The sequence below is a fragment of the Alligator mississippiensis genome, chromosome 7 (genome assembly GCF_030867095.1).
Source record: "Alligator mississippiensis isolate rAllMis1 chromosome 7, rAllMis1, whole genome shotgun sequence".
Lineage (NCBI taxonomy): Eukaryota > Metazoa > Chordata > Crocodylia > Alligatoridae > Alligator > Alligator mississippiensis.
The window spans coordinates 65,115,497-65,132,413 of NC_081830.1; the positions used below are offsets into that span (position 1 = coordinate 65,115,497).

A 16,917-nucleotide genomic window follows, 5' to 3' on the forward strand; every position below is an offset into this window, starting at 1 on the left:
AAAGGCCCTTTGTTGGGAAGCTGTCCCATGGTGGGTGGGCAGCTGCAGTTTTTGGCAAAAGTCCTACTGAGCATTCACTGGCAAAGTTCAAACCATTCAGTTTAGTTTCCCATCTCATGTGGTAGTTTTAGAGGAAAACAGTGTGTAACTATCAGCTAAACAGCACTCACTTCACCAGTTTATAAATATTCTTCTTCTAGATATATGAACCTCAAAGGGTAGGTTCTGCAGTGTTTGGTAGATCACAGAGGCAAAACTGGAAGGCGGAGGCTTTTCAGACAAATCAGTCTGGATGAGCAAAGGACATTTTTCCTGCCTCAAGCTCAGAGCCTGCATGCCAGAGTGCACAGACAGCTATCACTGTTGACATGCTCTAAATCAGAACAGTAACTAGCTAAACTTTGCATTAGTGTAAATGATGACACAAGGTTTGCTCTACTGGAAAACTGGGGGTTTTGTCTTCTTTAATTTATGGAATGGAGTGAGGTTTGAAGTTATAAAAACGTTGCTTTTCCAAGAAGTGTTACATAATTAATCACTGATAAAGGCAGGGTACACTGTTTAATAAACCATTGCTCTGACGCAGTATGAAAAAAGCTACATTCTTAAATTTTAGGAATCAGTCGGAGCCCACATTGCTTCTATGAGGCTGTATCACTGCCTCTTTGTATTTCTGATAACAAAACACTAACCAGCAACATCTGTAAACCTCAGTAAAGGATCTGTAAAGGTAGATAAATATACCTACCTTTCCATAGATTTCATTGATTGTTATATGAACAAATATGGATGCTTCTGTCAGTCCTTCTAAATATACATGACGATATCCTAGTAATATAAAAAAAAAATGTGTCAAAGAATCAAAAATATGTCCTTTACGTACAATTATCAACAGTTGCCCCATAAAAAGTCTTTTGCCTTTATACTTTATAAGCACACTGAACAATCCTGCACATTATTAAGACTGTTTCCTCTGTCACCTTTGAGGTGAGCTTCTCAAAGATCTTCACAAGGAGTTTAGTCTCACAATCCTAGCATGGCATAGAGCAGGGCTGTCCAACATGAAAGTGGCCAGAGGACATGTGCCTTATGGACCACATCAGCAGGGGCTGCACACCATAAAGGAAGTAGCAGCAGGAGCCACAGGTCCCCCAGGCTGCATGCCCCATGTGTAGACATGTACGGGCAGGTGCCCCGCACCCCACTGTACTGCATGTACACGTGGCCAGGTGCTCCTTGTGTGAAGCAGCATTCCACCTCACCTTCAGCTGCTCCCCTTTGACACATAGGCACTTCAGGCTGCCAGATCCCTCAGCACCATGGGCTACACTGAGCTGCACTGCACTGCACTGCACCACCCTCTGGGGCATGCAGCAGAAGCTGGGGGGAGGGAAGGAAAGTATCAAGACTCTGGCTGTTCCTGCAGCTGAAACAACTGGGACAGCAGCAACCACATGCAGATGGCAGGCCACCACTTGGACAGCTGTGGGACAAAGGTATTTATTGACTCCATATTACAGATGGAGGAGCCAGAATGAGTGGAAGACTTTCTAATGCCAACATGAAGTAGGATCCAAATCCCTAAGGTAGCATAGGGAATTCCACCCTAGGATAGTCGATTATTTGCCCTGGGTCACAAAGGAACTCTGTGGTAATTAGTCCCAGTCTTCAAAGAAGGAACTTACCAGGCACAAGACTGCTGAAGGCCACAGTTCTTTGTCCAACAAAGTCTCGACCAATAGGATCATGGTCCCAAACAAGAAATCTAACCAAAGCTATTTCAGGCATGTGGATAGTAAAAGTAAGTGTTTCTTCCCAAACAGGGTTAAATCCTATGAAACGAACAAAGCAGAAAGTCAGCAGGGGGATGACAAAAAGAGCAGGGGGTGAGGGGGATTGAAAAAGACATCTGTGGAACAGAACTAGATCAGATATTATTTCTCATCGACAATGGGCGCATCTACATGAGATGCTTATTGCACAGTAGCTTAATAACACTGTGCAGTAGCATATTAGCACTGTTTCTGACTGGCACTCTACTGCATAGTGTTATTAGGCTACCGTGCAGTAAGCATCACAAAAAAAGCATGTGCCGGTGCTACTGCACAGTAACTGTAGTTACTGCACCTTTAGTTAATGCTTCATTGGGCAAGTACTAACCTAAATGTGTATTAACTACTGTGCATTAATGAACTTGTAGAAGTACCCACTGAGATCTAGATGGTTACAGATACTATTAGACAAGCGAAAAAAGGAGCAGCAGGAGAGTTTGGTATGTCTGATACTTATCAGTTCTGCAGCCCTCATCATCCATCCTTTGAGCAGAGTATACTTGGAAGTTAAAATAAAGTTAGAGGAGCAGTTGTGCTCAGAACACCTCCCCATTATTCTTCTCAGGGCTTAGAGTAGAATTGATTTGGATGTACACTGCCACAGGAAAAGTAGTTGCAATATGGGTGCTCCAAAAGTGATTTTGGAAGGAATGGAAGGGATAACCCCACAATATTGCCCAATCCCATCAGTATCAAAAAGAGTGCCTTCCTTGGATCCATTTCTTAACACAGGCATTTGAGGGACTTAAAGAAAACTTGGAGAAACAGCTTCCTTTGCTGTGTGGACAAGCCCTGAAAGAAGCAGCTCTGCATTGTGGCTACCATGTGGGAGCTGAGCTGTGTATGTGAAGGGAGTATGATATGCCCAGATGATAGAGGGCTCTGGAGAATCATCACTCTATGTGGTGTGTGTGAACTACAATGTAAGATGTAGCAGTGTGACATGTACCCATACAGCTGTATGAAAAGATCCAGATGCAGAAATAAATGAGTGGTTCGCTCTCCCAGGCATTTTTTAAAATTATTATTCGATTATTTATTTTTAAAAACAACAAAATGGGCATTAGTTGGGCAGCAGGCTGAGGGTCTGCCTATAGCAGCATGGCAAGGCACGCAGATGTGCTACTAGACCTATGGGAAGTCAAGCACAAATGTACCAAAAAGCACAGAAGCTGTCCCTTCTTTTCCCCATAGGTCAGAGCCATCTGTGAGAACTGACAGATTGTTCCACCCCATTGCTAGCTTCATCTCCCAAAAGGGTTGAGGTGGCAGAAAGTCTAAGGCACAGTTTTCACTTTGTTTCCTATTACATTTATATACCATGCATACATGTATGATATGACCTAAGGACTTCTATATAAAGGAGACATAGGCAGAGCATTTTCTCATGTTGCACTCCCTTTTCCACCACCAAGTGATCTGTCTTGTTCTCTTTACTCTAACAACTTTTACCAGGAAGCAGGAATTTAAAGCCCCACATACCAGGTTACGTTATCCATCAAAAAAAACAATCACATAGTTTCATGTTGTGACAGAAGGCCATCTCTAAGCTGAGTCCAATCATCGTCCCACCCACCTGTCTAGGGCAGTCTGCCCTGATTTGCCTGCCACACCTTGATGTATAAAAGAAGATGGAAAGTTGTGGGAGCCTGCCCATTTAATGCCCTGATGCTAAGGGAGTAATATGCAACTCTGAACCTTCCCTTATACCATGTCCCATGCCCTCCACTTATGCCCCCTCTCTGGGACCTCCACTCTAGCTACTCCAGTCAGCCTATGAGCAGTCTTTCAGGCCCCCTTAAGGCAGGATATTGTCCCACTCCCTTAAGGCCCTACTCTACATGGCTGCCAGTTCTCACTCTGCCCCCTCACTGGGGCCACTATTCTTCCCACTCACTGGGTTCACTACTCTGCCCCCTCACTGGAGCTTCCGGGCCTTATGCCCCTTGGGCCTCAGGATGTCTATCGACGTGCTTCAGGCCCAACTCAATGGGCCTTGACCCTGCACTTTTCTGTTGGGGTGTGCTTCACTGTGCTCCTGATGGCCATGTGAACCCCCCGATTGAGACTACAGTCGCCTGCAGGCTGCTTTGTTCGAGCCCTTAAAGCTGCAGGCACCAAAGTTGCCCTGCCACACATGTGCTATCAAGCTTTGCAGTTGTATTTATCATTGATGTTTAAAAATCCAAGAGCCTCAGATTGATACAGCTGCCTGTGGACCCAAACTTTGTCTTCACTTTTTTGTATTTCTTGGTGCTGGTTTTGGGTATCCTGCCACCAACCAGCAACTTTGGTGATGTCAAAGTTTGCATTATTCTACCTTCAGGTCACTTATTGCGCACTGCTACTCTATGGTACTCTCTTCCCAGGACTCTTATTAAGAGCTGATGCTTAATCCAAGTTTTATTCCCTCTTCACTGCGGAGACCAGTCCATAGTTTAGGTTCCTTGTCCAGGGACTGTGGGCTAAATATTTGTACCATGCTCCTTCTGACCATGTTAAATGCTTAATTAGGACCTAGATCCTGCCACCATGACTCACATTACATAAAACTTACCTTGTTAACAGTCTCATTTTAATTGCTTTGAGGATTTTTTACCAACATATTTTAAAATTAGAGCTCTCTGAAAAGTAAGAGGCTACTCAGCAGGATGGCAGAATCCGTCCCGAAGAGGAAAATTCCAATGAATATTGAAGAGGATTGTACATGTATCAAGCAGAGGACAATAAATCACTATACAACCACTAAATCACTATACAATCTGCATTTATAACCCAGGCCCTTTATGAAGCTTTGGAGGGGGAGGGCCAGGTACTACTAATTCTGGAAGCTGCCAGTTGAGCAGATAACTAACACAGTAGTTCTGTGCTAGCCAGGATACATGCCAGGGAAGGAAATCAGGGCACATACCTAGAAAGGAAAACAAGTGACTACTCTCCCCTAAGGGCTACTCTGAGGGCCCACTTTTCCTCTTCCTATCTTCTCTCCTCCCACCCTTGACCACAAATTTCTTCCTGGACCTCCCTGTTAAAAAATGTTGAAACAGGTCATTTTTTCATGCAACAGTTTGCTTTGATGAATCAGCAGTTAGTTCCCTAAAAGGGTGGGGGGGGGGGGGTGGAAAATCACTGGAAAATTCCTGAGCAGCTCTACAAGGCTAGCCTGCATGGGACCCAAATCATGAGCAGTTCAAAGCCAGCTTGGCTGTAGTCCATTCCTGCCTTTGTGCATACACAAATTAACTGAAAATCAGGCCCTCTGTTCCTTTGCTTCTATACAAGATGTCAGTAATTCATAGTCAATGGTATTAAAAGCTACAGTCACAGTAAAAAAAAAAAACAAAACACAAAACTAGCATAGGAATTTTACCCTATCACTATAAGGTGACTCACCATGGACCTACTAGGGGAAAAGTGTGTTGTAATTGGATTCCAGCACAGTTATTAGACTGTATAAAAGTTCTTAAATCAAACCAGCTCTTTACTGGTTTACCTGGGTGATAAATGTATTATGTGGTAGTCTAGGCTACAATGGAGTCAGGTCCCTTTCGCATTTGCTGACCAAGCTTGCCTAAGCATATATGCTATTTTTTTCTCAAAGAACTTCATATTATATTAAGAAATTTAGGTTAAAACACAGCTTCAGCACTAGAAGTTCCTCACACATCCTGTTCAAATCATATCAACAATAGCCAGGCCAATAATCAATAGAATACTGACGTTACTAGAATTATTAAAAACAACTTCCTAAAAGTTATTTAATTGTATGAGGGGCCTACATCAAATAAGGAAAAAAGTCCATGCAATCAAATGCAGTCTACAAGATCAGCTCTTCTCACCACAACATACTAAATCATTCTCTACTTTGCCCTGATGTCTCTTTAAGAATCTGCAAATATGATACATTTTATATTAGGGATAAAGTAATAAATTATTCATACAGTTAATAAGTAATTGATGAATATTATAAGCATACTAGAGACTTGAAGAATATGTGCTATAGAGGATTATAAGTACCATAATGTAATATGATGTGATAGTTATTTAGTAATTTACTACAAGAGAAGAGGAAGTAAATTGTATTATCTTACCATTATCATCCACCACCCTGGTCTGGTCTTTACAACAATCGACAGGTAATCCAATAATCTCCACCTCAACAAAAGGATCTATTATCTGTTTTTAAAAAAGTTATAAATAATGGTTAAGTTTCTGTAACACTCTATATGAGATGCAGGCAAAGTACGGCCCGCAGGCTGGATCCGGCCCGCCAGGCCATTCTGTCCAGTCCATGGGGCCGCTCTAAAATTTAGAAAGTTACCTGCCAGTGGCTACCTGTAAAAGCTGATGAGGTACCAGCAGCAGGAGAAACCAGCAGCAGGACCCAGTGGCGGCAGGAGCAAAGCCGATCTAGCCCTGCCCCACCCCAGTCCCCAACCAGAAGCTTCTGCCTAGCATAGGCTTCTGGTCTTGCAACCATGGGGCTGTTCCCCTGCCCTCCCTCCATCTAAGAGGGTTTCAAATAAGAATGGGTGGAGGAGGGGAGGGTGATCACCCCACTCCATGGGGCCTGGCCTGAGCCAGGCTGGCTTCATGCCGCACTGTGCAGTCCTGGCCATGCAGCTGGGAACTGCATCCTCCTGGAGCCAGCCCACCCAAGCCAGCACCACGCAGTTACCTGCTGCATGGCCAGGACAGCACAGCATGTCATAGAGCCAGCCTGACCCGGCAGGAGGAAGGTGGGAGGCAGCAGAGGTGGGTGGGCATGTGGGACAGAAAGTAGGGAAAAAGCAGGGGAAGGGCAGCAGTAGTGGCAGGGGAAGTGGCAGCAGGGGAGGGGTGGCAGCGGCAGGCAAGAGCATGGGGCCTGTGCCAGTACTGGTGGGGACCCAGGGTGAGGCAGCAGGAGCACGGAGCCTGGGTACGGGGTCTGCCTAGATGCATCATGTGATGCTTGCATGAAGTCCACCCGAGTGGTGTGGGTCACAGCGTGGGGTCCCCAGGGATAGCCATGATGACCCTAGGGCTCCGTGACCATGCCTGCTCCACCCTGCGGGCACATTCTAATCTCCCTGCCATGTCTTGTTGGTTGAAATAATAAGTTCGGAGAGGCTGCCCACAAGTTTGTGTGGTCGTGGTCCTGCTGAACCCCATTAGATCCTGCTGATCTTGGATGCCTTGTCAGGTCTCACTCAAAGTCAGTGCCTCTCAAGACACCCTAAGCCTTATGGGCTAGATGCATGGCTCCAAAACTGCCCTTTTACCATGCCCCATGCCTCACAGATTGTATCTAAACATTGTCTCTTTTGATAAGGCTGCAGTCTAGCTCAGCGTTCTGTTGTTACTGGGCCCTTGGCCCTTGGTCCCAGTAGCAATGCCCTCTGGCGCCAAGGTCCCTGCACCCCCTGTAGTGGTGTCTTCTGGTGCTAGGGTCCCTGCACTCCCTGTAGCGGCGCCCTTTCTGTCACTGGGGTCCCAGCAGCCCTGTCCTTGTGCTCTCACTGGCACTGGGCTCACTTCAACCCTATTGAGGCCTCCTCCTCCCCAAATAGCCTAATCCCGGTCCACCAGATTCAAATAACATAAATACAAGCCCCTGGGCTATAACATAACAACAACAATAACATTGAAAGTCACACTCTGCCGCTTTAAGGAGGCCAGCTTCTCCCTCAACAATGTCTGCCGCCTAGTCTCAGATACCTTAGGAGCTCCTAGCACCCATTAGTCTTACCAGCAGCAGAATAGGCAACCAAGCATCTCCGAGTAGTGTTTCTGCAAAAGCTTCTTCTTCCTGGCTGCTGACAGAGAACTAACCCCCTACCAGCCCCAGCCCTGGGGCTTATATGTGCCCAGAGCCTTGTTTCCTTCCGGTCAGCTGACCAGGTGCAGGTGCCAGCTAATACCCTGATTAGCCTGCTGCCAAGGCAACCTGCAGCTGTGGAACTCTGCCTAGCTAACTAAGCTGCCTCTGCTCTTGAAGGAGCAAGCACACCATAGTGCCTTGTGACAGTGCACCTCTGAGGAGAGCTGCACATGATTAAGCCAGCAGCTCAGCCCCACTCACTGCTACGTGCAGGTACAGCTCTGCCACTCTCCCTGCCACCCTGACCAAGCCCCATGTCCTGCACCACTGGCTTCACTGCATGGGACTCAGTGGGACTGGTCCCTCATGCTGCTGCCACCTGCAGCCAGGGACTAGGGTGGAAAAGCAAGGAACTGTGCGCTATGGGGCCAGAGGGGGCTGGACCCACTCACTGCCCGCACAGACAGCTCCAGGGACTGGCACACTCAAGAGACTCCGAGGATCCATCCACCCCCACACACATGCACCCACACACTCCACCTCTCACCATACCCCCAACACACCCACACCTTCCCACAACCCCCAAACACATTCCCACACCCCCCACCATTCCCCCAAACACACTCTACCACACACCCTCCCACCCCACCCACCATAACCCCACACATGATACCCACAACCCACCACACACACAAATGCACTCCCCAACCACACACCCCCACATATACCTCCTTACCCCTACACACAATATACAAAAGTAGAATTGTATTTTGAGCTATTATGCAACTTCCTCTAGATACATGATGCAAATACACATAAATCAGGACAAAAATATTTTTTAAAATAAAATTAAAACAAGTTATAATAGATGTTTGATTTGTTATGATATGGGTTTTTTTTCTGGTTTCAAGATGGCAGTACCCTCCCTCCCAAAGGACTACTTCCAGGGCAAAGGACTTCCAGTGGCAAAAAGCAAGGGGTTAGAGGTGGGACTTCCGGTCCCCAAGATGGCAACCATGGGATGGGGCACCCATCAGGGGGCAGGGCTACCCTCACGGCCCTCAATAGCTCACCAAAACTCAATAAGTGGCCCTTCAGCTGAAATAATTGCCCATCCCTGCTCTATATAAATGGGACATTTAAATTTATATTAGGATATGAAAACAACTGCTTATCATGACTTTTCCAATAGCATGATAATGAAAAAGACTTATTGGATAAGCTACTAGGATGATCCAGATTCCATCACTTCTGTTTTGCAATGTTAGATGCTGTGGTTAAGTAAAGGATTAGTGCAAAGAAGACATAGTAATAAATGTCTTCATTATATGCTGTAACATAACAACAACATTGGACATCACACTCTGCCCCTTCAAGGAGGCAAGCTTCTCCCTCAACAATACGTGCCACCTAGCCCCAGATACTTTAGGAGCTCCTAGCCCTCATTAGTCTTACCAGCAGCATAATAGGCAACCAAGCATCTCTGAGTAGTGTTTCTGCAAGAGCTCCTTGTCCCTGGCTGCTGACAGAACTAACCAGCCACAGCCCTGGGGCTTATATGTGCCTAGAATTTTTAAAGTACAGGTTTCATGGACAAAATTCAACATATAAGAGACAATGCAAGAAAACATCTGAAAATTACTGGTATATTCAAATTTAGAAAATAAACTCTTTTGTTCAAATGCTGTCATGTCACTCCTAGTCATTTCTATAATATTCATCATGAAGAAAAAAATTGGTATCATTCAAACTACTGTACCTCTCCTCTGTCTCCTAACATTGAATCTGGAGGCTTAGGCAGCTGCTGACCACTGATGATTTTGAGAATAAGCTGCTTTTTAGGGTTGGCAGGAAGTGGGTCAGCAGAAAAGGGGTTGAATGTACCTAAAAGTTTGCAGAAAGTGAGAATAAGTGAAATCCTTTAATATATTATAATCTAATACAGAGAGCAAAAAACAGATATTCTACCCTCTATAAAGCACAGAACAATAATTTTATATACGCACAACACAGAACTCAGAAAAGTAAGCAGTGAATTAGGCTGACATGCAAGTTTTTGTTCCATTTTTTCTACAACCCTTTCTCAGCTGAGCAGCCCTTATTTATGAGAAGTCCCAATGATTTCAAGAGAGTGAGGAAACCGGGAAGCAAGGGTTTGTCAAACTGGGCTTCCCATCAAAAAATATATTTCAAAGAACGAAGTATCCTGGATACATGGACCTGGAAAAAATCATTTAAACTACATAATCCTGCATCACTTCTCAAATATTGTCTACTATGGCCCAAAGAAATGAAAACAAAGCCATTTTAAAAACAACAGTGGCAAAATCAAAACCAAAATCCTCAAACAAGTACAAAATGCCTTCACTGTATGATGGAAGGGTCACAGACTCCTTTCTAAAAGAATCTTCTAAGGATGTAATTCAATTTCCCATAAAGGGTATGGAAAGAATCTCAGCGGCTTCTATGAGATATCAAAGAAAAATCCTACACAAGTTGGTATTTTCCTTTGTCTCTCAGTCCAGTTACTTACTTCTCAATATATGATATTAACAGTTTTACCAGAAAAAAAATTTTGAAAGAAGAACCACATATAAATACCACCATACAGTGTGACATTACCTTTGCATATCTGCTGAGGTTTTAGGACATACCCACAGTTGCCATTCATCCTGAATTTTGCTTGATTTAACTGCATCATACGTCCATCAGACTGGTAATTTAATGCCACTGTCAAATGAGAAGATTAAGAAATCATTGATCACTATAGAACGAAACACCTGGGAAAATATACTATTCATGAAACACGTACCCAATTGGCAACCAGTAGTCCAGTAGGGCAAAGGATTGAAATTGCTGGAGTCAATCCGGTATGCCGATGGATAGATTCTGGTGAGTTGTTTTTGGTTGTAAAGCATAAACTGTTCAGCCTTCTGCTGTACTACCTGATGGGCTCTTGTTTCACTGAATGATAAAACATTGCCTGTAGTCCCTATGTGTAGATAGTTAAAACAACAAACAAACAAACACAAAATTATGCTGTAAAACAAAGGGCTGAATTTAGGTCTCAGTTACACTGGTATAAACCTAGAGTAATTTAGATAGACTTCAGTAAAGTTATTCTAGATTTGGATCACGTTAAATGTAAACCATGCAATATTATCACATTAAATACAGGTCACACAAGTTTTATTTTGTATGGCTGCCATTAGGTAATATTCCTAAACTGAAGCTTATATAAACGTATACAATAAGACTTGTATGATGAATATAACTGCAATTGGCAATGAAGTATAGATCACATACATGTATAGTGTTTTTAGTTGTTTGGAGGTTTACTACTATAAAATGTTAAGCAACTTCTGAACAATACTCAGTAATGTTAACTCTTCAATGGGCACTGAAACTGCTGAGGAGGTCCTCAGTACCTCACAGGTTCATAATGATCTTTTCCTCCATTTATTTGCTCACAAGTTCTATGCACCACAGAACAGGAACTTTCTGTCCTGAAAGTATACGAGTAGCCCACTCACGTTGTCCTTAGCTGTAATAATAAGAACAATAATCCTCCTCACATGAAACCTTTAAGCTCTGTTGGTAACTACCCACTCAGTTTGTAAAGATTTCACTCGTGTGTTCCTGGGTTCTATCCTGATTCTGTTAAAATCAATACCAAAATTCCCATTGACTTCAGTGGGAACAGACCATAAATTTGTAAATCTGCTGGTGTTTCTGATTCAGTCAGTCTATAAGATGCATCTCTAGTCTGCCCTTCCTTCATAAATCTGTTCATAGCCACAGGCACCAACTTTTTATTTTTGCCATGGGGGCCTAAGATGATGGACATATGGAAAGTTTTATGTATTTCAGGCTACAGTCCTCTTCGCAAGGGAGACCAGGTCCCTTGGGCCCCCACATACTTGGTACCTCTGCCATAGTCCATTCAATTCTGGTGAAGATCTGAGCTTGTTACCCTGTACACCCAAGAACATTCACTGCATATCTCTTTGAACACATTTTATTCCTTGCCTGGTAGCTTAATGTCAATATTTGTGAAAATTCACGTCTGTAGAGCTCTACGCTAACTTCCAACACTACCAAAGGAATTTTTACACCCAAGTCTCATAAACTCACCAATTTACAGGTGATATATTCCTTGGATTAAAAACTCACTCTTGTGAATTGATTTAGATCTATCCAGTGGGACTTTCTCAACTCATTTATTATGCATCAAAAGCCTACCATTATGCAATAAGCTACCTTCCATTCTTTGTTTGGGGAAGTTAGAAAGAATTTAGAATAAAGTATTCATTATATGTACTTAAGTGTTATATAACTTCTATTTGATAGGCTATGTGAAAAAAATACATTCTGAAACCAAATTATAGGTGCCCTAATAAGTTCTGGACAGTGGGGTCACTCAGTTGCATGAACCATCTAAAGATCATATAAGAAGAGAAAAGTCAGTCAGCTTGCTCAGGGACACAGCTAATGAACCATGCTAGTGCTGGGATGGGTAGCAGGGAATGTATAAATATCTACAAATGCTTCTGCCTCATTCAGTATGAATGCTTCTGCCTCAAACCTGAACCACTGAAAACTTGAAGAACACCCCTGACATAAGCAAGTATATTTCCCACTGATAATAATGGTAGTAGTGCTGCCTTGCACTAAGGTTTAATTTTATACAACAAATGCTCTATTTCACATTTATGACACACACCGAGCAAGTCTTTGCATCAAGTTTCCATTTTATTTTTAATCAAACTGCCATTATGGCAGATCTATCCTGGGGGTTTGTTGATCACAAGCAAATATCAAGTGGCAGATCCCATCTAACTTTCTCCATATTTATACTGGTAACATCTTTCAGCTACCTCCTGACAGCCTGCAAACTTCCTCAGGAATCCTCTTCCTCATACTAGGGCTGTGTGAAACAGCACCGTTTTGTTTCAACTTCTGTTTCTAAGGAACAGCGTTTCATTTTGCTGTTTCAAAGCACTGTTCCATTTCATTTAATCAAAACTGTTTCGCTGTTTTGATGCTGTTTCAACGTTTCACCCATAAGCTATAATGGGGAATCACAAAAATGCCTATAATTTTGTCATTTCATGTCTGATTTGAGTGAAAATTGCAGGGATGGTAGCCCCTTCTGAGGGCATTATGCCTGCCAAGTTTCAAGGAGATAGGTGTAGGGTGTTTTGTGAAACTGCATCTCAAACTGTACAAAGCAAAACTAGTATCACTTGCCGTCAGTGGCAGCCTGCTGTCATCCCACATGCAGATCTGGGGCCTGCTCCCTCCAGGAGGAGTTTGACACATTTCTGCTGCCCTCCTGGGGGACACAGCCCCCAGATCTGCGTGTGGGATGACAGCAAGCTGCCACTACCAGCTGGGTTCTTCTGGGTGCTTGGTGCCGGCTGCGACAGGCAGACTCGGGTGCTGGCCCCAGCCACTTGCTGTCATCCGCATGCTCTGCAACCAGTGAGTGCAGAGCTCAAAAAACAAAAAAAGCCCCATGCTCACTGGCTCTGGCAGCGGCGATTGGGGCCTCCAGGCGTTTGTGGCAGGGCATGCCCGCACAGCACGGGGCAGCAGGGATCGCCCTCCCACCTGGAACCTGCACAGCAGCTGCCCCATGGTGCAGGTGCAGCGTGGATGGGCAGGGCGCCACACACTGTCTGGGAGCTGGGGCAGCTCCACCTGTCAGCCAGAGCTCCTGGTTTGATCCCCAGCTCTCTGATCATTCCCCCAGCTCTTCCCAGGGGATGTGGCCCCCAGATCTGCATGCAGGATTTCAGCAGGCTGATGCAGGATTTCAGCCGGCTGGAGAAATAGCCCAGAGCTGCTGTCATCCCCACCTGGCAGCAGCAGCCTGCTGTCATCCTGCATCATCCAGGGGCCCGTGCCCCACAGGAAGAGCTAGGGGGAGTGATCAGAGAAGGATCGGGAAGCTGGGGAATCAAACTGGGAACCCCAGCCCCTGGCTCAATTCCCCAGCTTGCAGTTTGATTTCTCTCAGGTCTTCCTGTGGGGTACAGGCCCCCAGTTCTGCATGCCAGGTTTCAGCAGGCTGCCACTGCAGGCTCGGGCCAGCGGCAGCACAGCAGTCTTCCCAGGGCTTGGTGCAGACTGCACCAAGTAGCTGCTGCTGGCCCCAGCCTGCAGCAACCCCATGAGCAAATCAGTGGCCTGAGGTTCCTGGGAAGAGCTGGGGAAGTGATCAGACAGCTGGGGCATCAAACTGGGAGCTGGGGAATCTAATCGGGAGCTAGCTGTCAATATCAGAGCAGTCCTTCCCCCTTACTCCCCCTCTTCTCCCTCCCTCTCCCTAGTTTCTATTTAGCTGCAAGCAAGTCTGACTTGGAAACTCAAAACATTTTGAAACATTTCAAGTTCAAAATGCATTGAAACAGCTTTGAAATGATACACCTGGCGACATTTCATACAGCCCTACCTCATACCTCCTCACTCCATCTCTTACAGAATTCCCTATTCTATGTGGAACAGCAAAATGAATGGAGCCCAATTTTTCAGAGCAGGAAAGCCCACCTTCCTGTCATGTCTTGCTGATACAGAACTTGGAGCATGGATTTGGAATTGGGTATAGAGCTGTGGCTGGCAGGAGGAATTTATGAGGGAGTCTGCAGGGCTTTTGGAAGAATGGAAACCACATGACCAAGCGGGCTCCACAGACCTAGGATTAATAGTGCCTTGTTGTTCTGTTGCTCCTGCAGCTTTGTCCTACCTTGCTTTGAAGTATGCAATGCTAGGTATTTCCTCTATGAAGATCTGTGGGAAGACTGAAAGTAGGAGGGGATGATACTGGAGCACCACCTTCCCTTTTCAGGACTGCCCCCTGTTCAGCTTCCTGTAATCATGGAAAGATTGTTGCCCAGCACAAACCCATACAGAAGACAGCTTCTGCCCCAGTAGAGCAGGGGATGCCCTTTCCTATGGCTCTTCCAGCTATACAATCTCCTACCCAAACCAGGACTCCTAAATTCATTCCATGAACAGAACAAATTCCCTGAAGGCTTGAGCTTTTCTGTGAATAGGCATTCAGGCCTACAGTATTCAGGCCAATGAGCCTTACCTTTCCCTGCATCAGTAGGGATTCTGCAGCATTCTTTACTGATACTCACTTCTTGCGGCTGAAGTGCTTTTGAATTCAGATTGGTAACTCCCTACAAAGCACTTTTTAAAGAAAAAACAGCTCTCACCCTTTTTTTTTAATCTTTCATATAAAGAGATAGATAATCTAATTAAACAGTGCCCCTAAGCAATAACTGTCATTCTCAAATATTTAAAAGCTACTTAATGGTACCATTTGCATTTGGTCTTACTGCTACCGAGGGAGAAAAATAGACAAAATCTAATAATACAAAATATGTGTATTTGTTTAAAGGAACAAGTATTCACTTCACAGTATTTAGGAACACCAGACTCCTACCTCTGACACTAGCCAAAACCAGGTGCTTCAGAAGAAGATATCAAATTCAGACAATCAGTTTGTAGGGAAGGTTTTTTTCAGATCCCATTAGTTAGTTGTTAGCTTGTGCCCTACAGCCCAGAGGTATGGTTCTCTTATAGAAAATATATCTATTCCCTGTGACATTATGGATGTTCTCATTAGCCACATGTATGTCTAATCCTTCTAAAAATGCTGCTAACATCTTGTTTGTAATGACATCTTGTGGCAATGATCCTACTGATTTATTAGGCAGTTTTTAAAGGTTTTTCTTGTATCCTTATATTTCCTTAAACCTCACTAATTGCATTTTGTCCTTAGATTACCTTAAGGAGTAAATCAGAACCCAAACTACCGTTTCTGTATCATACACATTCTCACTTATCCATCTTCTCACTGAATAGTCTAATCCTAGTCTGGACCTTGCAGTACTTCATAGTACTATCGCACTATAAACATTAAATAGTGTAATATTATGATAAAACATCAGCTCAATCTCCTAACATGGCAAAATCCTGAAAGGTCTTTATTTTCAGAATTCCATGGGAACTTTAATAAATCATGAAAGTCACAAGCAAACTAGAGAAACAGAAAGACAACCTTTTTCAGGGGCACAAAAGGAAGCTGTTTAACCCTCTTTCACTGTTGATAAATATTTGCATAGTTTCATAGTAGGTAGGGTCAGAAGGGACCTGAGCAGATCATCAAGTCTGACCCCCTGCCATGGGCAGGAAAGAATGCTGGGGTCAAATGACCCAGCTAGGTGATTATCTAGCCTCCTTTCGAAGACCCCCAAGGTAGGAGCAAGCACCACTTCCCTTGGAAGTTGGTTCCAGATCCTAGCCTCCCTGACTGTGAAGTAGTGCCTCCCGATATCTAACCTGAATCTACTCTCAGTCAACTTATGGCCGTTATTCCTAGTTACTCCTGGTAGTGATTGGGGGAACAGGGTCTTTCCTATTCCCCACTGGTCCCCTTTGGTAAGTTTATAGACGGCCACCAGATCCACTCTCAACCTTCTCTTATGAAGGCTGAACAGGTTCAAGTCCCATAGCCTCTCCTCGTAGGGCCTGCCCTGCTGCCCCCGATCATGCAAGTGGCCCTCCTTTGGACCCTCTCGATGCTGTCCACATCCCTCCTGAAGTGCGACGCTCAGAACTGGACACAGTACTCCAACTGTGGCCTGACCAATGTCGCATAGAGGGGGAGGATCACCTCCTTGGACCTACTTGTGATGCATCTGTGGATACATGACAAGGTGCGGTTAGTCCTACAGACCACATCCTCACACTGGTGGCCCATGTTCATCTTGAAATCAATAATGACTCCAAAGTCCTTTTCTGCCTCTCTGCTGACGAGAAGGGAATTCCCAAACTTGTAGGTATGCTTGCTGCTGGTTCTTCCTCTCCAGGTGCAACACCTTGCACTTGTCAGTATTGAAACCCATCTTATTCTCACCCGTTCACCCTTGTAACCTGTCCAGGTCTAGCTGTAGCCTGTCCCTCCTTTCTAATTTCTCCTCACATCTTAGTGTCATCCACGAACTTGAACAAGGTGCTTTTCACCCCCTCGTCCAAGTCACTGTTGAAGATGTTGAACAGTGCAGGCCCAAGGACCGAACCCTGGGGGACCCCACTGCCCACATCCCTCCAGGTCAAAAACAACCCGTCCACCACCACTTTCTGGGTGTGGCCCTCCAGTCAATTTGTAACCCATCTGACTTGTCACAACCCAAAGTTGTGTTTTTTTGTTTGTGTGTGCTTCGGCACTGCTAAATTATTTTCCAGCCGATTGTAGCTTTCTTTGCACGA

The 16,917-nt window shown here is 44.7% G+C and overlaps 1 protein-coding gene across 3 annotated transcripts in view; it reads right to left on the reverse strand.

Annotated features, from left to right (window-relative positions):
- PLCH1 (phospholipase C eta 1) overlaps positions 1 to 16,917 on the reverse strand; it is a 215,019-nt gene that overhangs the window by 14,095 nt on the left and 184,007 nt on the right. For all 3 annotated transcript variants that reach the window (XM_014602787.3, XM_059731059.1, XM_019491860.2), the window contains exons 16-21: positions 10,448 to 10,627; positions 10,258 to 10,365; positions 9,395 to 9,519; positions 5,924 to 6,008; positions 1,686 to 1,832; positions 749 to 828 (exon numbers count right to left, since the gene is read on the reverse strand). In XM_014602787.3, coding sequence (XP_014458273.2) covers positions 749 to 828; positions 1,686 to 1,832; positions 5,924 to 6,008; positions 9,395 to 9,519; positions 10,258 to 10,365; positions 10,448 to 10,627 — 725 coding nt within the window. The remainder of the gene's footprint in view (positions 1 to 748; positions 829 to 1,685; positions 1,833 to 5,923; positions 6,009 to 9,394; positions 9,520 to 10,257; positions 10,366 to 10,447; positions 10,628 to 16,917) is intronic.